This window comes from Echinops telfairi, unplaced genomic scaffold (assembly GCF_000313985.2).
Source record: "Echinops telfairi isolate 266 unplaced genomic scaffold, ASM31398v2 ScPeMD7_12;HRSCAF=54, whole genome shotgun sequence".
NCBI classification, from domain to species: domain Eukaryota; kingdom Metazoa; phylum Chordata; class Mammalia; order Afrosoricida; family Tenrecidae; genus Echinops; species Echinops telfairi.
Window position 1 is genome coordinate 8802744 of NW_022103909.1, and position 22961 is coordinate 8825704.

The 22961-nt window shown below is 44.6% G+C and overlaps 1 protein-coding gene across 3 annotated transcripts in view; it reads right to left on the reverse strand.

Moving 5' to 3' along the window:
• The window catches only part of ANO6 (anoctamin 6), a 207447-nt gene that overhangs the window by 121457 nt on the left and 63029 nt on the right, over positions 1–22961 (reverse strand). For all 3 annotated transcript variants that reach the window (XM_045287264.1, XM_030884742.2, XM_045287263.1), the window contains exon 2: positions 14548–14624. In XM_045287264.1, the coding sequence (XP_045143199.1) occupies positions 14548–14622 (75 nt within the window). In that variant the 5' untranslated portion in view covers positions 14623–14624. The remainder of the gene's footprint in view (positions 1–14547; positions 14625–22961) is intronic.

The window sequence follows — 22961 nt, forward strand, 5'->3', positions numbered from 1 at the left end:
GAGCACAATCAAGTGCACTGGGATTCCCATGCTTCTCAAGGGTATCCACAGATGGTTATGGTCCACATTGTGGAATGCCTTTGAATAGCCAATAGACAGAACTTCCCCTGCGGGTTTCTGAAACTACAAATCTTTACAGGAGTAGACAGCCTCTTCTTCTTCCTGATGAATGGCTGGTGGTTTTGAACCACTGACCTTGTGACTAACAGCCCAACACACAACCCTCTATACCATCATGGCTCCTGGTTTTAAGATATAAAAGAAATTAAACAAGTAAGCAAGCAGAGACGGAGGAAGAGAGATGCTAGCCCCATGAAGATCTTCTAGGAGCAGAAGCTCAATAGAGATTTGGATTTTCTTCCAGAACCTATAGAAATGGAAAAACTTCCCTTGGAGGTAGTTCTTGAAAATAGGACTTCTTCCCTCTTCAATTGTGAGAAAACAAATTTCTGTTTCTCAAAGCCACCTATTTGTGGTACCTTCAGCCACAGTAGCTATAGATGACTAAGATGATTACATTTACCAAATTCTGGAAGACTGGAAGAGAAATAATATTAGGAGGGAAAGATTCTTGTAAGGCTTCCAAGTGGAGAGACGAGGGACTGAGAGGAAAGATCTAAAACAGCACACACAAAGTTGGGAGCTGATACCCAGAGTTTGTGTTTAAAGCTAAAGAAGTACGTGTGAGAAGAGTAAGTAAGAAAAGAGAACCAGGACCGAGCTCTGGGGAAGTCTACCAGATCACGAGGCCTTGGACAGAAAGGCCACGTAGCAAGGCCAGTAGAGAAGCAGCCAGAGAGAGAGAGAAAGAGGAGTGGTCAACCTAAGATTCATCTTTGATCCGTGTGCTCATCACCTCCCATTTTCCTCTTCCTTTCCACTTGCACTGCTTCAATCCACCCCACCTGGGAATGAATGCACTACTTTGCTAACTGCCTTTCTCTTTCCTCCAGTCCACCCTGTACACAACTACCAGGCCAATATCAAGACAGCTAAGCTAGCCAATTAGGAGCAATGGCTAAGTGCTGGACTGCTAACCAAGAGGGTCATTGTGAGTCAGAATCAACTCAACAGCCATAGGTCTGATTTTTGGTTTGACCACCCATGGTTAATTAAATAAAAAATAAATAAAATAAAAAATGCAGTTCCTGCATCTCACTCTTTTGTGCCACATTACAAGTGTCTATAGCCTCACCTGGCTCAGGACTGTTTATTGTATTGGATAACGCAGATTTAAATCTGTCCATTATCACAGAACATTCTATTTGGCATCACAGCTATTGCTCTGCTTTAAACTCTTTAGCTCAGAATTCCAGACTCTGTAGGCCAACACTTCCACATCTTAATCCTTGATCTTTTCAAGTTTACCCCCTTTCACTCCTTTTGATGAACTCGACATTCCGGGTATCATCAACATTCCTCACTCATGTCTACTTTCATTTATTTGTTCATGTCATGCTATTTGGATACCTTCCTGTAATATCCACTGAGATGGTTAGCTTTATGTGTCCAACGAGCTAGGCAATACCACCCAGTCAACTAATCTTAAAATACCAATCAAGAAAGCTATGTTATAGATGTGGTCAACATTTACAATCATTGAACTTTAAATAAAAGAGGCTATCCTCAGTAATATGGGTGGACTTCATCCAATCAGGTCAAAGGCCTTAAGAACAAAACAGGAAATTTCATGGAGGAGAATTCTGCCTGTGAACTGCAATATGAACGCCTTCCCCACACACTGTACACCCCAATCAGGTAAGCTGACTCCTTGAGATAACCTCTTTATTTTTAGTAATAACTATATGCACAAATGAGAAGGCTTTCAAAATGTTTGTGGAAATTGAATTGGAAGATCACTTTGTGAAGCTCCTTGTGTTAGTCTGGGTACTTCAGAGAAACAAATCCACAGAAACTCATGTATAAGAGTTTTATATAAAGGTTAAGTGCGCATCAAGAAAACATCCCAACCCAGTGCTGCCCAAGCCCACAACATTAACCCATTAACCCATATGTCCGACACCAATCTACAAAGTCTTCCTCCGTCTCACAAAACAGATGCAATGATGCCGACTACAGGAGGAAAGCCAAATTATTGAATATGTAAACATCTCAGCACTGGCAGTAGTCTCCACACAGCTGCTCCAGCACCCAAGCTGCATCGGGATGGGTCCATGTGGCTTCTCCTCGGGATGTCTTGCAGGAAGTGAGCCTTGCCAGCTAAAGCAAGGAACTGGCTAAGGCAGCTGCACCCTGGTCTGACCATCGAGACCAGAGAACTAGAAAGGCAAGGCTCACTGAGCCATTTATCCCTCTGCCCTTCAATTAACTCCACATGTGCTTATCGGCCAGGTTGGCACAATAAACTAACTACCTCACCCCTCTTATATGAGCACATATATAAACACACATACATATACACAAAGACATTTTTCTAGCAGGACATACATACATTTTTCTGGTAAGACCTGAACTGACACAGATTTTGGTATAAATTTCAATACCAAGCAAAACGTACCTCCAAGGTTCAGCTACTTACTACCTCCTTCCAAAATATAAACTGGATGTTTCTAAGGCCGTGATTCTTAAACTTGGCTGCACAGCTGAGTATTGGCTACACACTGTAGAATTTAAATAAATAGATTCAGGTTCTAGGTGAGAGTAAGATTAGCATCTGAAGATGAAGCTTGAGTCTTCTTATTTTAGAAGGCTGCACTAGGAATTCTGCTGCCCAACCTTTCTAGCACTTTCCAAGTGCTGCTGGAACTTAACCATAGACTGCATACTTTCTAATATATTTTTCATTCATTCAACCAACCAACACGAGTTGTATGACTACCATCCGTCAAACAAGGTGATAAGGTGCAGTAGATGGAGGTCAACTATACATTCATTCTTGGCCTCAACAATTGTGTTCTTGATGATTCTCCAGAGTAAGCCCTGGGATGCAGAACTTTGTATTCCTTGAAGCACAGTGATGAATAAATATTGAATGAATGAATGAATAAGTAAAAAAAAAAAGTCCTGGAAAATTTAGTGAAGCTGAGAGTTGTTTATTCAAAACAGGGCACAATTTAAATAGCTCTTATTTCTGGTTCAATTGGAAATTCTATTAGCAAGTGTTAGCAAGTGCGCAACATATTTATTTATTGATAGACTGTACTGTTGGCATTTTCTAAGGCTGAATTCAGAATTAATCATACGGAGCAATGAAGATTTTGGTAGGCGCCTAAGTGGCCTGTACCTGTGGTTTCTCAGGCGTATAAATCACAAATGCTCTTGTCTGCTGTAAGGAGAATACAAACACACTTGTGATACCAGGCCAGGCTGATCTCATTTGATCGGGAGGAAGAAGGGGTAGAGAGCTGGACAGGAGAGGGCTGCAGCCCTTAGCCTGCAATGTGCTCAGCTGCCCGTTCACATCTATGTATGGAAAGTCAGACTTTTTGCTATATTATTATTTTATGAATATGCTCTTAAGAGAGCAAAAATGCTTTCAGTCACCGAGCAGGGTGTGAACAGCACCCCAGAGAGGAAGGCTACTGCTGATTTTCCCCCTTTTTATACTGAAGGATCCTGAGGTCCTAAGAGACTTGCTCACAGGGGACAGAGAGCCCAGGTTCTGAAAGAACAGGGGGCTTCTAATTCCTCTGAGGTCCATCTTGTGCTCAGCTTTGTTTTGTTTGGGGGGAGGGGGAAACACAACTTTCACCAACCCCAATTTTCTTATGTTAACTAAAAAGTAGAACTACTTTTTCTTTCAAAGTCAGAGAAGTTCCTCATCTCACTAACACCCCCCCCACCCACCCCACCACTTTGCTTCATATCTCACAAGACAAGTGTTTACTCTTTGAAAACACTTAAGTCTGATACCAGTATATAAAATGGTAGAAATGCCATTGGTATTGCTGATGGCTTTGTCACATTTTTCCTTATGTGTTTCGATTTTAGAGGATTTGGGCTTAGCGATCAAATTTTACTCAAGCTACAATTAGGATCCTGACTTGATATAGTCTAATTCATGCTAACATCATAAGGAGCCAAATTACTGGTTTGCCCATTATAATTAATGAAAATGTTCTGTGGTAGTTATTGCAATCTGCCAGGTCACATTAATCTACATTTCAAAAAGTGACTTGGGAGGAGTTGTAAATGCATTTCCCTTTGAAGGAGCCATTAGAATTTTCTGGGTAAAAGCATATTTATAGATTCTTACCATAAACGTATTTCTTAGACTTAAGAAAAGCATTTGAGACTTACAGTAAAAAAAAAAAATATATATATATATATATATATTAGAAATCAGGAAAACCCGTGGCCAGAAATAAAAGGAGTTCAGGTCATCTTCCCAAAGCTTTTAAACCTTATAAAATAATTTAATTAAGAGGCTAGAACACGGGAGGGGCAGCTGCAGTTGAATTCCCACGAGTCAGCCTTTCTCAATTTTACAGGCATCCTGGGGGCTCAAACTACGTGTACATTTCCACCACGGTTGGGTGTTTCTTTATATTTTATGACAACTTTCTACACTGGTGCTGTTTCTTAGGTCACAGCATGGGCAGGTTATTTACCAGCAAACTCCTACCTTTAACTCAATTCTTCCCCTGCTGTTGGGTTGGTTGGTGTGTTGGAAGCCATGATTGGAATACGTTTCTAGATGGCTTTATCATCAAACGGGTGCCAGGGCAAAACCTGATGCCACATCTCTGTTCAGAACACCCAGGGCTCCCTGCCGTCCTTGTCCAGGTTTTTGTCAAATCAATGTTGACATTCCTGAGACAAGAGAGAGCTCACTGAATTGCAAATGTGCTAGGTTGTTGGCGCAGGCATTCCCAAGGCGTTTCACAGCCAAGGATTTCTACAGACAGGGGAACACAACCAAGCGGAATGAATGCCTTTATAGAGAAGAAAGGGGCTTTAATTGATTACATCATTTGGCTGATGGTGATAGCAAAAGATCGAGTAAGGAGAAACATGAAAAGGAAGCAACTCAGATTCATCAATGAGCCACATTTAACTCATTTTGGGTGATTTATTCACGGAAATTGCCTCCCATCCCCTTCCCACCACCACACCCCCCACTGACTTTCCATCAAGGACGAGAGCATGCTCCGGGGCTCCGGGGCACCTTGCAGGCTCCCCACGCGTGCCCAGACTACGCCACGGGCCCGTTTGAAAGGAAAGGACGAGAGCATACTGCAGGTGACACACTCTTCCTCTCCACCCCCACTGGCAGGTCCTGGCTCAAGGATTCATTACCTCCTGGAGTTCATCTGTATTTTGAATTCCTCGAGGGCTAAGACATTTTCATTGTGGGAAATCTTCATGCTCAAACAAAATCTGTCTAGCCACATATACCTTCGATCCATGGGTTTTAGTACTGTATTTTACAAAGGCATTCACCCATGATTTAAATGAAAACTTTGCTGGCCTGCCTCCTGCAGGGTAGAAGGCCTGGAGGCACAGTGGCCCGCCCTTTGGACCCACCAGCTTCTCTTAGGGAGAAAGGTGAGGCTTCATACTCCCATAAAGATGCACAGCCTTGCAAACCCTACACAGGACCTCTATGCGTCAGAAGTCAGAATCAACTTGATGACTGGACAGTCCTGGGGGTGTTTGTTCTGTTCTGTTGTTGTTGTTGTTGTTGTTGGCTGGGGGAGAGGGGGGGTTTTGAGTGTCAGCATCAAAGAGGTCCCTCTCCATATGCTTCCTCTCAAAACGGCGCAGCGTCCAGAAGAGAAGGCGGTGTAACTAACACTGAGCCAGAGCCGTCTAATACTCTCTTTGGTTTGGACACATGACCTGTGTTCACTTTCTGACATTATTACAAGCTTGATTCACACTTGGTTTACTTAGATGCCTACCTTTTCTCTTGGAGCGCTGTAAACCTTTCTTAGACTCATTACTTGAACAGCTGATATTCATGAATTAGGGGCAGGAGTTTACTTTAATTCATATTGATTTCCGTCTCCCCCAGAAATTGATTTCAATCCATTACCCCACAGTCTTGGTAAGATCCATCACCAAGATAAGCACCTTCTCACTAGGCCCACACATCTCCATTCTACCTTAATGCATTCCCCACACTTACACACACCTTGCTAAATTTAGAACGCTCAGGAAGTGTGGGACTTTCTCCTGTTTGACCCATTGAGTAATCGTCATTAAAATAATACAGCCAAGAATAACGTGCTTAGTTCCACATGACTTATTTTTATGAAATCTTTGTTGACTCCCAATGACCTTTACCTCATATTCACAAAAATCATCTGCTTAAAATTCTCATGCTACAATATTCCAGGAGAGTAATGTTCCAGTGCCATTGTCTTGTCTACCAGAAGCCAGCCCTTGCCCAATTTCTAGTTCAATGCCACCTCTTTTTGAAAAAGGGTCACATTGGTCTCAGTCTTTTGCCACCTGTCCTGGACCCTGGACATCCTGAAGATCACCAAATGTGGTCTCCTGAGCAAATCTGCAAGCTCTCTTAATACTGACTGATACAGAATTCTTCTAGCCAGAATATTTAGAACAATTTTGAACAGCTATATTCCTGTCTGAAATATTCTCCTGTAGCATGGGCTTCTACACGCCATCCCCCAGAGCATGAACCAATTCCATCTAAAGTTCATCCTCATTAGGAGAGAAGACAAGTAACAGAGAAGAGAGGTGCTCTGTTCTCTGTCATCTTTGCCGTGAAGCCTGCTCCTCCAGTTGTGGGCGCACCACTGTTTCCTTGTGGATTCCCACAGCTCTACACCAGCCAGTCAAAATCCCTCCCTCCCTTACTCACTCATCATGCTCTGCATTTTTCACAAGTCTCAATTCACGCACTCACCCTGCACTATTAGGCTTGCCTTTTTTGTTAATAATGCCAAGTATTACATTTTAGTGCCCCAGACCTTTATTCACCCAGGAGGATGATTGGTTAATACTCAGTTAAAATGGCTTTACACCGACTCTGAGCCTGGCCTGGAGGCCTAATCGCCATCTATGCCTCTGCTCCTCCGGGCCTCTTCTGCATTCCTCAGAAGTGACTCACTCGTGAGAACATGAGCCCGGAGTGTGGAACCTGCCAGGCGGAGTGCATATACTTTCGCTCTGGGGACCGATCCTAACAAATCCACAGTGCGCACTCCTGCAGCAGCCACAGAAAGCTAATAACCAAATGCCCTTCCTGCCATTTCCAGAACACATGTACATTCTATCTCTGTTTATACAGGAATACACAAAAAGGTTTCAACTTGAAATGCCATATGAATGCCGACTACAGCAAAGGGCCAGTTTGACAGCTCTGATTCGTCTAGTTCTCTTTGTCTCAGGCCCCTACTGAATATTTTGTTTGCCAAATGTTTGTTCCTTTCACGGGTTGGAGGCCCGGGGGAGCAGTGGTTACGTGCTGGGCTGAAAACTGAGGCCATTGCAGGTCAGCCTAGGAAACCCTATGGAGCAGTCCTCGTCCATCCTGTCGGTCAGAGGTCAGAATCGACTAGACTACACCACAGCAGGATCCGCCCTCCTCAGGCATGGCCTAACTAACGTAAAGAAAACCCTATTTCCAATCACATCCACAGGTAACAGGGCCCAGGACCCTATATATCTTTTATTTAGTGACCAAGTCATTCCTTAACAGGGGGTTCCATAAGTACCTCGAGGATAGAAGCCAGGAACACAGTGAAGCTCCCCATAACGCACAGGGCAGTTCCTACAACTAAGGGTTAAGCAGCTCAAAACATCAGCAATGCCAAGGGTGGGAAATTCTGCTCTAACACCATCTCTCCTCTTTGCTTCATCTGCTTCCTGACTTCGATGATTTTCTGAGGTTTCCTTTTCAATGGTTACCTCCTGAAGGAGTGGCTACTAATCCCTGAAGTCACTGCCCATCACACCCTGGAGATGTCCGGTACATTTTCTGTTGTCCCCTCCAACCCATGGTGACCCCATGTGTACAGAGGAGAACTGTCCCACAGGGCTTTCAAAGCTGTGACTTTTGGAAGCAGATCCCCAGCCATGTCTTCTTCTCAGCGTGAGCTTGAACTGCCAACCTTTTAGTTAGTAGACAAGTTATTGAAGAGGAAAGACTCCATTATCTTTTCATTCCATATCCACGAACTTTTGGAAGCCCCTACATATAAATAAACCCCAAATCAAACCCACTGTCATTTTGTTGATTTCAACCCCCAGTGACCTTGTAGGGCAGAACTGTGCCATCGAGTTTCCACGGCTGCCCAATCTTTACAGAAAATTACCACATTTTTCTCCCATGGGATAGTTGGTGGGTTTGAACTATCAACCGTCGACAGGTTCTATATTTCATTTGTTTCTCTCATTTTGTCTCTTCCATTAAAATGTAAGCTCCGTGGGTGCTGGGCTATTGTTCTTTTTGTTCACTACAGCACCTCAAACAATAGTCAGCACCCAGTGCTTGTAGAATGAGTAAGACTGCAGCTCTTCCTTGGCATCACTAACCTTTTCACCTGGTTAAAGAGCATCAAAGCTAGGTTTGAAGAAATACCATGAATCATTAAAGCCTTGTCACTTGATCTCCTTTCTGATACACTTCGGGCTTGATCTGGTTTTTAATATTTTCTGTGGGGTTTTGATTTTTCCTTTGGCTTTATCTCTGTTATATTTTGTCATTGTTGGCAGCCTTTTTGATTCTCGGTTATGTGTTTTCCTGTATATGACACTCAGGATAGCCGAATCCATAGACAACAACTAGAAAAATGATTCCTGGGGGTACAGCAGGGGAGGAGAGTAAGGAGGAGTTGATGATATCAAGGAGTTCAGGAGGGAGAAAAGTGTTTTGAAACTGATTTTGGTAGCAACTGTACAAAGCTGTTTGATATGACTGAACTGTGGAAAGGTAGTTGTGGCAGTTACATAATCTATCAACTTGCAAAGGGGTGGACTCTAGCCTGTCAATCAGATTACAGCCAATGAGGCCTCTGTGTGGGACTGGTCTTCTCCAGAGGATTCTGGGAAGCCCTGTCTTCTTCTCTGGAGGCACTTGCTGTGAAACTTTACTGATGACAAGCCAGATGGAGCTACGCTGCTGGAGCCAGAGCCCTGGAGCTAGAGGGACCACATGGAGACCTACGCCAGTGCTGAGATGCTTCCTCCACCACTGGATCTACAAGACTTTCCACCCACTGGCCTATGATCTTCCTGTATTTGGGGTCATTGCATGTGTTGTGTGAGTCTGAAGAGGAATTTATAGACTGGTCTCAGACATATAGGCTAATATCAGACTTATGGACTTGATATGCACAGAGCTGGGATATTTTTTTAATCTACAATTACTCTTTATATAACGCTCTTTCTTATACCCATGAGTGTCTATGAATTTATTTCTCTAGTCAACCCAGACTAACACAGTAGGTATGATGACTGGATTAGCTCCTAATAAAATGGAAACAAAGAAGAACTAGCCAGCATTGTCTATACAGCAGTATCTTCCCCAGGAAGAGAACCAAGTATAGAAGATCCTAAATGTGGATAGTCTTCAGACATCCTTGTCTGTGTGTCACCAGGAGGGCTGAATGAAAGGGGGCACCTACAAGGGAATTCAGAAAGCCCATGGGAAAATTCCATTTTTTTTCTTTTCCAACTTTCTACACTTTATTTGAAGCCCCTTGCATTTGCTCCACTTTAATCCTCACATTCCTGACTCTCTGCTTCTAGTTTAATTTTGCTAAATCCTGTGGAGTCTCATCACCTACCTTGGTCGATCCTACTGTAATACTCTTGCAGCCCAACTTGCTCATTGTATTGATTCCAGATAGAGTAGAAACTAAACAATGGACAACATCAGTGCTCGCTTCGGCAGCACATATACTAAAACAATGGACAACATCGTCAATCGGTACGAGACAAGAGGTGGGATGAATCTTTCTAGTTCTAAAAAGCCACGAAAGCGAGACGTAAAGCTGGAGTCTGAGAAGGCCGGAAAGCAGGTGTTACGAGCAAGACACAGGCCATCAAATGCCATCTCCCGAGCCTTCGCTTTCCTCCCATTAGGTGTTCTCCTGGCGAGAGCACCTCCCTGCAGCGTCTCCCAACTTGCTGCTCAAAGACTCACCACTGCGAGACCAGAGTCCTCAAGCCCCATTCCTGACCCCAAGTACACTCGGCAGCCAGATGCATCAGATTTCCTGGGGTCACAGCAGGGTGTCTAGTAACAGCCTTAACCTCTTCCCAATGCACCTCCTTCACTGCCTCCTCAAATATCCAATTCCCAGCCCCTCCACCCCTACACTTTTTGGAGGCTTAGAAAGGTCTCTCCCTGGATTGCACATATGATCACTACAAAAATAGTCCATTAACACTAACCTACTGGCCCAAAAGTTAGTGGTTCCAATCTACCCAGGGGAGCCACAGAAGAAAGACCCGGCAAGCTACTTCCTTAGGGATCACAGCCAAGAAAACCCTGTGGGGCTCAGACCTACTCCGGCACATGAGGTTGCCATCAGTAAGAACTGACTCAATAGAATAGGGTGTAGGGGCTTGGAATCAGCCTGGCATCTGTTGGGTCCGAGTCTACATGCAACCACAATGCACAACAATCTAGGTTTGTTTCACTGTCATGCGGACACTTCCTATTTGGGTATCTAACTAGTTACCCTGCTTATTTATGCAGGTTCCACTTTTAACTGGAACTCCGCAACATTGGCCTCACACTGGCCAAGCCCTTTCCCAAAGTCTGACACCTGTCATAATACACAGTCCATGCCCCTAACGTATGATCATCACTCAAAGTTTCTGAGCCTCAGGTGTCCTATCATCCCCCTGCGTAGATCCCCTTGAACTGATGTCATCCAAAAACAGGTCTTATAAATAAATCACAGCCCATCAAGGTTGAACAACAGACAGCAGTAGGGAAGAAGATAATGTTGTAGAAGAAAAACAGGATGGGAAAAATGTCCATGACAAAATGAAAAGTTAGTAAAACAGATGGCAGGATATGTAGTACGATCACCATTGTTTGTAAGCAAGTAACGATAACAACGACAACCAAAACCACAGAACTGGCATTGGGATGGTTTCCCTTCCAAGCACTACCACCATGTTACCGTCCATTCGAGCACTGTTTGACCTGGTCCCTTCACCTTGGCCCTATCCACATAATCACCTGACCTCAGAGTGGGTCTATAGCTACCCATTCTGCTGTGCCATACGCCCAGCTAGTCACAAGCTGCAAGGGACCATAAACACATGCCCCTCTTGTCCATGTATCGGTTGACCCCTTAACATCTCAGCATAGTTCAGCTCTCCTCGCTGATCTACATCATTAGCGAAGGCAGGCAGGGGCAAAAAATCAGCAACGTGTGCAGCACTGGACGGTCTTACAGAAAGCTGGTGGAGGAAGATCTCGTGGAGTGTGGCCCCCCGGAGAGCAGGGGGCTACTGTGTTCTAGCTGCCCTGGGAGGCGCACCAGCATGTCTTTCCCGGTAGCGTAGGCAGACGGCATGGCAAGGCTGGCTTTGCCCGAGGAGCCACACAATCGATAACTGAGCCGAGAGAGAAAAGCTGACTTTGCTCATCATGCCTGTGACCCAAGTCATTCACCCAGTACTGCCCTCCAAGGCCTTGCTTCAAACTAAAAACACACAAAACTTCTGAAGGAAACTAATCATGATAAGCATCTGCTCCTCCCGGTTGGTCAAACTGCATAAATACTCTCCATTGTGTAAAAAACACTGGGCTCTTGATCCTGCTAAAATCTGAACTATTTGAGGAGAAGGCTGGAGGCAATACAGCCTCTGCCTGGCTCTCTTTCACTTCAGCTAAGCAAACTGCAGCCGGACCTTCCCAAATGCCAGACGCGGGGAAAAGAGCATGCTGCGTGCCCTTCTCCAGGTCCCTTCTCTTCCAGTTTGCTGTGTCTGGGGTCCTGGGCACCTAGGTTTATATTCTGGCCCCCGCTTCTCTGTATTCACGTAGCTGGTGTGAATCAACGTACCTGATTTGGTCCTGGCATCTGCCCAGTCCACTGCACGTACGTCTGCAGCCACCTGCGATCCCTGATGCTGTAACCTTCTGCTGACAAAAAAGGGCTGCCCTGAAATACAGTACCGGGGTCCCCTGAGCACCTTATTCTCCAGGCACTTCTTCTGCGCCTCCTGTTTGTTTGCCATGGAGACAGCAGATTGGGTCATATGCGTTTCCTAATGAGCTGGCAAGAGTGAAGCTGGGACACCATGTAGGCAGCTGTGTGTGTGCCACACGGAGAAGTGTCATGACAAGAGCACCAGATCCAGAAAGCACAAGAAACAGAGATTCCTTCTGAAACCAGTTAGAGAGGGGCCGACGGTCAGGACAGGAAAACCTGGTATCAGCTACACAAAAGGGCACAATGTTGTTAACCACTTACAACTCCACCCCAAACCCAAATCCTCCACTTTTGATACAGGAGCCCCGGTGGCACTGTGATTAAAGCACTCAGCGGCCAGCCGCAAAGGCAGTGGTTGGAACCCAGCAGCTGCTCCGTGGGGAAAAGGTACGGTCGCCTGCTTCCAAACAGATGTGCAGCCTAGGAAACCCCAGGCTCTCTCCCCTGTTCTATAAATTGCTCTGACTTGGTTACATGAGTGGCGTTTCTTCTTGGGGACAAACATAAGTAGGAAGTGGGGACCTAGCCTAAGAATTGACTTCCAGCCCAGATAGTTTCGGTTCATTTTGAAAACAAGCCTCGGAGTCGGGTGCAATGTGTTCCGTGATCCTTGAGCGGTTCTTCCAGCTGGGACTCGGCACGGTTCACACCTGGGAGACAGGACTGTGCTACTCAGGAAGTGAACATTGACAAGACATGAAGACAGCCAGGGTGTCTGCACCCTCTGTGGCGAAGGACACTGCCGAGGCATGCCGGCTTCCAACACCGCCATGGACCAGATCTGCTCCTGAGAAAAAGCATACTTCACACAGGGAATTGGTGTGAAGCATCTCTGTGTTTACCAGGCACACCCACACCTTAATGCACACAGCTCTTTTTAGATTGCCCATGTTGCTTAAAGCCTACGAAAGCAAGGGTGGGGAGTGGAGCTCCATGAGCTTGTCCCAACATCAGACTCAAGTGTGAAATGTCTGTGTCAATTCTGTTGTTCGGCTCCAACTACAGAAATTTAAAAAAAACAAAAAACCCACAAGATGGCTCCTTCTCCGTCTAAATGCAGGAATAAAGGTGGACATTCACAATGTCCTGCACTGAAAATCTCATTGAATAGAATAGGGAAGTCGTTGAATACTATGCCTTTCTATTATAGCCAAGAGATTTTCACAGCAGGCAGTCTGCTGGGAACCACGGGAGCCCCATCACTTAGAAGAAACTGGCGCGCTGGGTCTAGTGTGATGTGTGCTCCCGTGTCTCTGTCCTTGCTCCGGGCTGAACAGAGTGGGAAATCCATAAAGAGTGGTTGAGACAAGGACAAGCACACCATGCGTTCCCGTTTTGTCTTTATCAACAACGCGATCGTTGTTGATAAATTACTGGAGTGGCCCTTCCAATTACTGGAGTGGCGGCTGATGTCACCCTTTGAAAATCAACTAAGAAAAGATTTTTTTGGTTTGTTTGTTCCCTCAATGCTGAAGTGGTAGACGAGTCATTTGCAACCAAGGATAAAAATCAGGCAATCCAGGTGGAGCTTGGCCTGCTTTGCCTACCCATCTGGTGTGATAATACGGTACATCAGTCAGGGACACACTTCTCTTACACACAGCCCTCCTCGCCCCGCCCCTTCCAATGAGCCCACAAGAAAATCTATTTAGTAAGGACATTCTGCACAAGGCATCCTAGGTGCTGAATTTTCTTTAAACAAGGCATTAATAAAATCACAGTAGCATGTGATACACTTTTTAATTCCTTGAGGGTAGGAACCATGGTTAAGCTCTAATGAGTTTAATTTAGTGGGCGCATTTAGGTCCTGTTTAGCTGGGAGCAACCAATAGAATATTCCTAGCCCTCCAAGAGCCATCTACATAGGCTGAACATTCTAGAGGAACAGGCAATCAGACCACGCCCATCTTCGATGACTAGACTGGTCCAGCTGTTGGCACGTGCTCAGTGGAGCTGGCTCTGCTGAGTTGCTAACTGAAACTGCGAGCAACAGCACCAGTGACTGAAGGGCAAGTTTGGGGAAGAGGCTGTTGTTTTCACGGTAGAAGGAGTTTCCGTTCGCCAATACCGAGTGGTATGAAAAGCAGGCCGGTGGCATAGTGGTTAAGCACTCGACTTCCGAAAGAAAGGTCAGATGTTCAAAGCCACCTATCTCTTGGTTTCTGTAAAGATCTTCGCCTTGAGAACTCATGGGGCAGTTCTGCTTTGTCCTACAGAGTTGCTCTGACCTAGAATCTACTCCAGACCAGCAGGAGATGAAGAATGAATGCCTTGGGGCTGATACTGAGGCCACAGCTCCGTAGTAACAGCTCCCGGGAGGCTGCAGAGCCTCAAACACAAAGTCCCTGCCAGTGGGACCTGTGCCAGCGCCAGAGCCCCTTTTCACGAATGCTTCACTAGCAAAAATCAACAAGCTGAAAAGAGTGGCAGTACTCACAAACTCCGGTGTTCGAAACTCACGCTGAACTTCCTGGGAAAATTCAGAGGTAATTGTCTGTCCGAGGTTGTCCATCACTGTGAAAGAGAACAGACAGATCGATACATTACTGAATGCCACAAACACACACTTCCACTGGCCCCTATACGGCTCTGCTTTTACATCGACAGCACTAGGTCCACAACAAAACTTAGCATTTGGACTGCATATTCAGGTTCCCAGTATTTAACACGCTCAGGTATTAGGGACACACCCTTTAAAAGCCGTTTCACCCTCTGCACAATGCCAGGCTAACAGGATCTTAGCTCTTAACGTGCTCTGGGCTAGATCTGCGACAGAGAAGCATTTGGATTCCACTTCGAAGAACACACCACTAAGTGCTATAAAACCCTAGCTACAGGTCCCTTGCTGCCTACTGGCGGTCTTTTCTCCCCCTGGCTCTCAGAGAACCCACGTAGAACCATATTCTACCTGTTAGAATAGCACCATCCAACAGAAAATGGAAGGGGAGGCATGTAAGTAGTTTTAAATTTCATTATAGCCTCATTAAATAAAGTACACAGAAACAGGTGAAAATCATTTTACTATTACATTTTCTTTTTTTGTTTTTACTACTACATTTTCTTTAACCTAATATATCCAAAATAGTATCAACATGCTGTCAATGCTTTTAAATAATTACTAAAATATATTTCACTCTCTTCAGTAGTCGGCTTAGCAATTCGGTGTGTATTTTACACACTACAAAGGCTTAATAAGTACATGTGGCTAGTAACTAGCCCCTAGTGCCCATCGCAACCCACATTGGAAGAGGAGTCCAGGAGGTCACTCTGCAAGACACTGGCCCTGTCTTTTCAACAAGTTGTTGTCAAGAATAAAATGTAATAAATAATAATAATAAATGTTAATAACATGGAAATAAATAAAATGTCAAATAAATAAAGGTTAAGTAGAATGGAACAAGGCAACCATTTGCATTGTGTGGTCCTGGATTAGGTCCTGGTTTAAACACACTAGATGTACTAGAGATTTTTTTATCACGAAATCTGGATATGAATTAAGTGTTAATTCATTTTAAGGACTTAAGAAGAAGCTCCAAAGGGTTCCTGGAAATATGGAATTAAAAGACTCTTTGACCTATTTACAATTTTTCTAGTTTTCATTATTTTCTGTTATCTTTTCAACTGAGGTTTTTATGTTTTATTGTTATTGCTATTGAGTTTTTGTGTCCTTGCTTTTCGTTTTTGTAGATTTTCCTCTATGAAATCCAGCACAGGTAAATCCATAGAGATGGTAACTGGATTAAGTTTCCTGTGGGATAGAGCAAGGAGCCCTGGTGCACTGGGCTGTGATCCACATGGTTGGCAGTTCAAAACACCAACAGCAGCTCTGTGGAAGAAAGACTGGGCTTTCTACTCCCATAAACAGTTACAGTCTCGGAAACTCAGAGTCACTAAGAGCCAGCACTGACGTGATAGCAGTGAGTTTGGTTCCGGGTGGTTATAGCAGGAGCCGTTGGGGGGAAAATGAGGAGCTAATAACAAGCACAAGAAAGAAGAAATTGTTCTCAAATTGATTATAGCGATGAATTTACAACTTTTTAATATGCTTAAATTATTGAACTGTAGGATCTATGAACCAAATGTCATTAAACTATTAAAAAAAAATTTTAAGATGATGAAAAATTTCCATGCAAATTGGGGTTGTAAATAAAGATGATTAAATGTGTAAACAAATTTAAAAAGATGCACCACAGAGAGCCTTTGTGGTGCACATACAGGTTTACAACATGAACAATCTCAGGTATCAGGGATACCCACACCCTTTAACAGCTGTGTCTGCTGGACAATGCCAGGTTTATAGGACAAATCCCCCAAACCCACTGCCATCCAGTCAGGGCTGACTCAAAGCAACCCTAGAGGGCAGGGGAGAGCTGCCCCTGCGAGTTTCTGGGACTGTGACTTTTTTCAGGAGTAGAAAGCTCTGTCTTTCTCGCTCAGAGCAGTTGGTGGTCTCGAACTGCTGGCTTTGTAGATCGCAGCTCACTATGCCACCAGGGTTCCAGGTTTATAGAGTATTAGGTCTTCAAAAGCTCTAGGGTACATTTAGATTCTGCACAGAAAGACATGACTAAGTGCTGTAAGACTGCAGCTAAGGGTCACTGTTGCCTCCTGGTGTGCTGTTTTCTCATTGGAGCTCGGAGAACCCATGAGGAAGCATAATCTACCTGTCAGAATAGCACCATCTAAGAGAAATATGATCAGCAGGTCCAGCTTCATCAAAAAGTCAATGACACAAGAAAAGGAGATTTTTTTTCCCCTCCCCAATTTAAAGAGAGCTGTTGACGTAACAATTACGGATTGGACTACAAACAGCAAGGTCAGCAGTTCAAAATAACCAGCCTCTCTGGGGAAGAAAGGCTTTCTGCTCCCAAAGAGGTGTACTGCTTCAGAAACACACAGAGACATTTCTTCTGGGTCCTATAGGGTCATTAGGAATCAAAATGGACTTGACTGATGTGAGTTTGGTATGGTGAGAAGGGATGCTGTTGGGTGTGCGCTGAACTGCGAATGTCAAGGCAAGGTTGGTGGTTCAAACCCACCAGATCCTCCTTAGGAGAAAGTGGAGGCTGTCGCTCCCATATGGATGTATAGCCTCAGAAACCCTATCTGAGTTCACGATGAGTCAGAATCAACAGGCTGGCAGTGGTGAAGGCACATAATGACCTCGAGCAAATGTTTGGTCCCAGACTAGGACCAAATTTGAACAAATCAGCCATAAAGGACTTAAAAAAAAGAGTTAAAGTTGAATATGGAATAAGTACTAAATTATATTAAAAATTACTTTTTAATTTTATTAAGTGTAATGTTATCTGAGCTGTATAGGAACATGTTCTTTTTTAAATGCCCTTTAATTGTTTTTCCAAAGTCCATTGGAAGCTTTTGTGGGAAAGAAGGCCAATTCTTACTGAACCAGAAGAATTCCCTGCAGTGGGCCAAAGGAGGAGAGCGGAGCATTTACAGGGAAACTTCATAGCAGATCTAAGTGATTAGTTATGAGACCCAAATATCAGAGCAATGAAGCCAATTGTGTTTCCAAATACTTAGGTAGGCTTGGGACTTCATTAAGAAGCATCCCGATGATGTGGGTTAGGTTTCAGGTTCGTGAAGACTCTTAGCAAACAAGAAAGATAGTAAACACGACCTTCACTTCCCTGAACTCGCCAACTCACATCACCGCAGGCCTAAGATCTGAAAGGAAACGCCAACAGAACGACAGCACGGAGCAGGGCCCCTGGCTCTTTTGAAAACGGACTTCATCCGAGGACCCCACCCCACCCCCACCCCCTTCATGTGAACGGAAGCAGAAGCAGGAGGGAGACAGGCCAGGAGCTGCAGAGCCAAAATCAGGGTGCTTGCCTCCTGGGCAGGGAGGGGTGGGGGCGGAGGGTAGGCAGAGCAATCACTGTGGGGCCTGTCACTCAGAGTGCTGCGACACAACAAACCAGCTATCTAAACGTGAGAACAAGTTGTCCTAGAGCAGACCACCTTTAACCTGCACTTGTACAGTAGCCTAGGAGAGTATGCTTTATAGCCGGTTTAGATCACAAGGGAAGACCTCAATTACAGCACTCAGATATTAAAGAAGTGTTATCTGCGGTATTTAGGATACAGGGTTTCTGGCAAAATCAGCAACTCAATGAGGCATGATAATGTTGCAAGTTTTTTTGTTGTTGTTAAAGAGTATTGTTAATCTGACTATAGGTCTAATCTGAATTCCTTTCTGACCAGATGCCCTGCTTATCTATTATGATTCTGAGGGGTCAAGAGAGGGGATTTTAAAAAAAGAGAGAGATGGATAAAAACAGCTCTGGTTGTTTTTAAATGAAATAAGCTATAAGAAAATACACATTTTGCCTAAAGACAGAAGCGAAGCAAGATGTATCACCCAGATGTTCTATCCAATTAAAGGCATCTATGTGCAGCTGGAAAGGCTCTGGGAGAGGAAAACAAACATTGAGCTATTTATAGTTTTAGCAATTCTGCCAGTGATGGAAATGAATAGGTCCACTGGCTAACGTCAACACAGAGGAGAAACCGATCATCTGAGTGAGTCAAACATGGAAACATCACCTAGGTAGAACGAAACCGCAGCTGTCGGCCCCATGACCGAATAGAGCACCGAGGAGCAAGTGATTTATGATGCTAATACGATAATGATACTTCAAGTACGGAGGGGCTTTGGTTACTGTTTGATACTCATTGCTGGGAATCTAACTCAGCAAAAATATAATGGTCAAAAATCATGATGACACTTTGAGGAGGGCTTTTTATTCAAATGGGGGAAAAACATGGTGTATTAGTCCAGGTACTTTGGAGAAACAAATCCACAGCAACTCATGGATAGGAGAGAACTTTATGTAAAGAAAGTGTGCATCACGAAAACATCCCAACCCAATGCTGCCCAAGCCCACAAGTCCAACATTAACCCAACACCAGTCCACAAAGTCCTCCACCTCACAAAACAGAGGCAATGATGCCGACTGCAGGAGGAAAGCTGAGTCAGTGAATGTGTAAGCATCTCAGCACTAGCAAGGGTCTCCACACGATTGCTCCAGCACCCAGGGCTGCATCAGGATAGGTCCATGCAGCTTCTACTTGGGGATGTCTTGTAGGAAGTCAATTTTGCAAGTTGAAGCAGGGAGCTGCTAAGGCAGCTGCACCCTGGTGTGACCATCACAAAGCAAGAGACCCGAGAACTAGAAAGGGGAGGCTCACCACCCATTTATCCCTCCGCCTTTCAATTAGCCCCACATGTGATTATCGGCCAGGCTGACACAATTAACTAACTCACATGGAAAAGCAAAAATTACAAAAATCCAGACATGTTTGCTTTTTTCTTTATGTAATATTTTGACATGTATTTTTAGCATTTGAACTATCCTCACAATACATACCAGAAAAGTGCTACTCTGAAAGGAATCATGATTTTGAACCATGGAATATAAAAAGTATTTAAAACCTCAATATTACCTCTAAAGGAGCCCTCACAGTGCTAACCTCAAGGTCAGCTGTTCAAACTCACCAATCACTCCATGGGAGAAATATGAAGCTGTCTGCTCCTGAAAAGATTTGCAAAGTATCAGAAGCCTTATATAAGGTTACTATGAGCTGGAATGAACTCCACTGCTGTGGATTTTTATTGCTTATGGAGGAGTGGCAGAGTGGTTAAACCAAAGGGCTGCTAACTGCAAGGACAGCGGTTCGAAACTACCAGCCACCTGGTAAGAGAAAGATGAAGCTTTCTACTCCCGTAAAGAAGTATAGTCTTGGAAAGCCACAGGGGGCAGTTTTACCTTGTCTTATAGGGTCACTGTGGGTTGGGAGTAACTAAATGGCAGTGAGTTTGGATTTTGATGTATGGAGTAGTGAGAGGTATGGCTGCTGTAAAACCCAGCGGCCAACCAAAAGGTGAGTAGGAGAAAGTCGTGGCGATCAGCATCCACAAAGATGTAGAGCAGTGCACACCTCACTGAGCAGCTCTCTGCTGCCTTACAGGAGCTTTATGGTCTAAGTCTACTTGACAGTAATGGGTTCGTTTTGGTTTGGTTCACCCAGTTGCTGTTCGGTCCTGTCTAGTCAATTCCAAGTCATCAAGACCCTATACGACATAGGAGACTTCCCTATAGGGTTTTCTAGGCTGTAACCTCTATGGGGACAGATCACTGGGCCTTTCCCCTGTGGAGGCGCTGCGTGGATTCACACTGCCCACCCTTCAGTTAGCAGCTAAGCACACAGGCCTGTGCTGCCATGGCTCCTATGCTTTCAGCCTACTCTGTGTTTTCCCGGCCACCAATATTTTTACAGACTCCCATTCCTTCCATCTTAAAAAAAAGAGACCCTCCCCTTAAACATGCCACCATCAAAATGTCAAGGATGCCCTTTGCCGCCCAAATTGCTCTTTTCCTAGAGTGCCTGCCCCAGGAAAAGGTCCTACACACACAGAGGTATACAAAGAGACAAATACACATCTGAATGTTGCACGCAGCGTGTTGCAGGAGAGCAGGTATTGCCCAAGAAAACGCAAACATCCAGAAAATACCAGAACACGAAAGATTACTTTGCTTTTGTTCTGTGCCCTGAGGTGCCTAGAACAGAAAGGGGGCTTCAAAAAGTTCATGGGGAAAAACAAACTCCACTGTCACGTAGTTCCATTTTTCGATAATCTTAAAATATACTCACATAAATAAAATATAAGCAGGCTATGTAACATACTTTAGTGTGTATGTGTGCATGTGTGTGTGTGTGTGTGTGTTTCCTAGAAACCCAATTTTTGTAAAGTGTATGTGAGTGTAATCACTGGTAGCAGGTGTACAGAAAAATCTTGAGGTTATAACACAAATTATTAGTAGTGGTTATATGTGAGGGAAGGAGATTATAAAGGTGGGTATGCTCTGTCAGATACATTTTTTTAATGTTTAAAATTTACAATGAGTGTATACTGCTTTGGTAATCAGAATAAAACAATAAAGATAAGAGGTGATCATAAAATGTAAAAACAACTCTAATCAGCCATTTCCACTGGGTTCATGACATTATAACACACACAGTCCAAGATCCTGATGGAGTCCTAGGGGTGCTGGCAGTCATCGAACGTGGATTTCACCTCTAACACCCTGCTCTGGTTAAGGTTGCCCATACGTGACTAAATCCAGTGTCAGTTTGACATTGTTTGCCTGACTTGACATCTCAGAAATCTCTAGCACAACCGATCACGACTTCTGTTGAAGATTCTCCTCTCTTGGTTCACAGCACGGCATTCGCTACAGGCTCTCCCATCTCTCTGGTCTCCTGTGCTGGTTGGTGCCCCCTCCCTGACTAAATTTGTACTTCTGAAACTATTCAGGGCTCCTTTGGAAGCCTTCTCCTCTGCAAGCTGCCACATGACTTCAGAGAACATCTCAGGTTATAGGCTCCAAATGAACCATTCTACTTCAGGCATCTCATTTGAACTTCAGATTCATCATTCCAGCTGCCTAGGGGACATCTTCAATGACAAATCTCCCGGACATCTCAGACTCTGTGTCCACAGTGGATCTGCTGCTGCTATCCTGGGGTACTGTTGAGTCAATGTTGACTCTGGCAACCCCATGTGATAAGTGGACGTGGACGTGCCCCACAGGGTTTCTTGGGCTCTAATCTTACAGAAACAGATCGCCATGTCTTTCTTCCAAGTTGCTGTTGGGTGGGTTAGAACCAGTTAGCGGCGATGCACTTAGCCCTTGTGCCACACACAGTTGACCCTAATAAATGTTTAGTGAATAAATAAATGAGACAGAACAGAACCAAGGATGGCAACAGGAATGCTTTTGGTTGGTTGTTTTGCTTTATGAAGTACAATATATATTCACAAATATATTGTGTGCCTTTGAGCTGATTATGAGACGGTCGACCTCCTCATAGGGTTGCCTGGGTTGTAATCACGATGGGAACAGATCGCAAGGTCTTCTTTCCCATGGAACATCCAGGGGATTGGAACCGTGGGGTTTTGACTAGCTTTAGAGCGCATAACCATTGTGCTAACAGCATGCCTTCTCTCAAGTACAGGGTTTGCATGTATAAGCCTCTCTGTCCGTGGATATGTGCATGTGTGGAATTGTGGAGATGTGTGTAGAATTTTTCAGACTCCATTACCCTGTTAGTTAGTTAGCTTGTATATCTCCAGGGTGTGGATGACTGGCTGCCCTAGTCTTAAATAGTTATCCGCATAGGAAAATTGGGATTGGAGGTAATATGAAGACAGTAATGGGTCTGATGATTACCTGGGGACATGAACGAGGAAAGGGGAGATGAGGAGTCAGCATCAATGTGTAAAAGACAGGGAGCGGGGGTTCCCAAAGTTGATTGTGAGGATGACTGCACAGCCATTCTTGACGACTGAAGCACTGAATTGTATGATACGTTCATTACAACTCAACACAAAGAAAATCAAGTATATCATAATAAGCTGAGGACCTTTGACAAACGGTTTCCTCCACCTCTCTCCACAGGGAGTCTGTTTCAGTCACTGGTAGAAGGTGGCTCTGATGTTCAACTTAATTCACGAAGCACCACCCCCAGGCACCCCTCCTTGGCCTCCAGGCCAGGAGGTCAACGGCTTCACAGATCACATTTTCTCCTCAGACACGGCAGTGACCACTGCTGGGCAGTGAGGCCAAGATCAAGCCCGCCACAGGCAAAACCACAGTGACATGCAAGGGCCACTCTGCCTTTCCAGCCAACTGAGAAACAGCCACGTGGAGGAGAGAGGAAATAGAGATGGGGCCATCATCCACTCACACATGGTGGGGGGCACATTTCCTCCGGGGAGTTGCCAGGGTGACCATCTTTCACAGAGTGTAAAAAGCAGGGCAG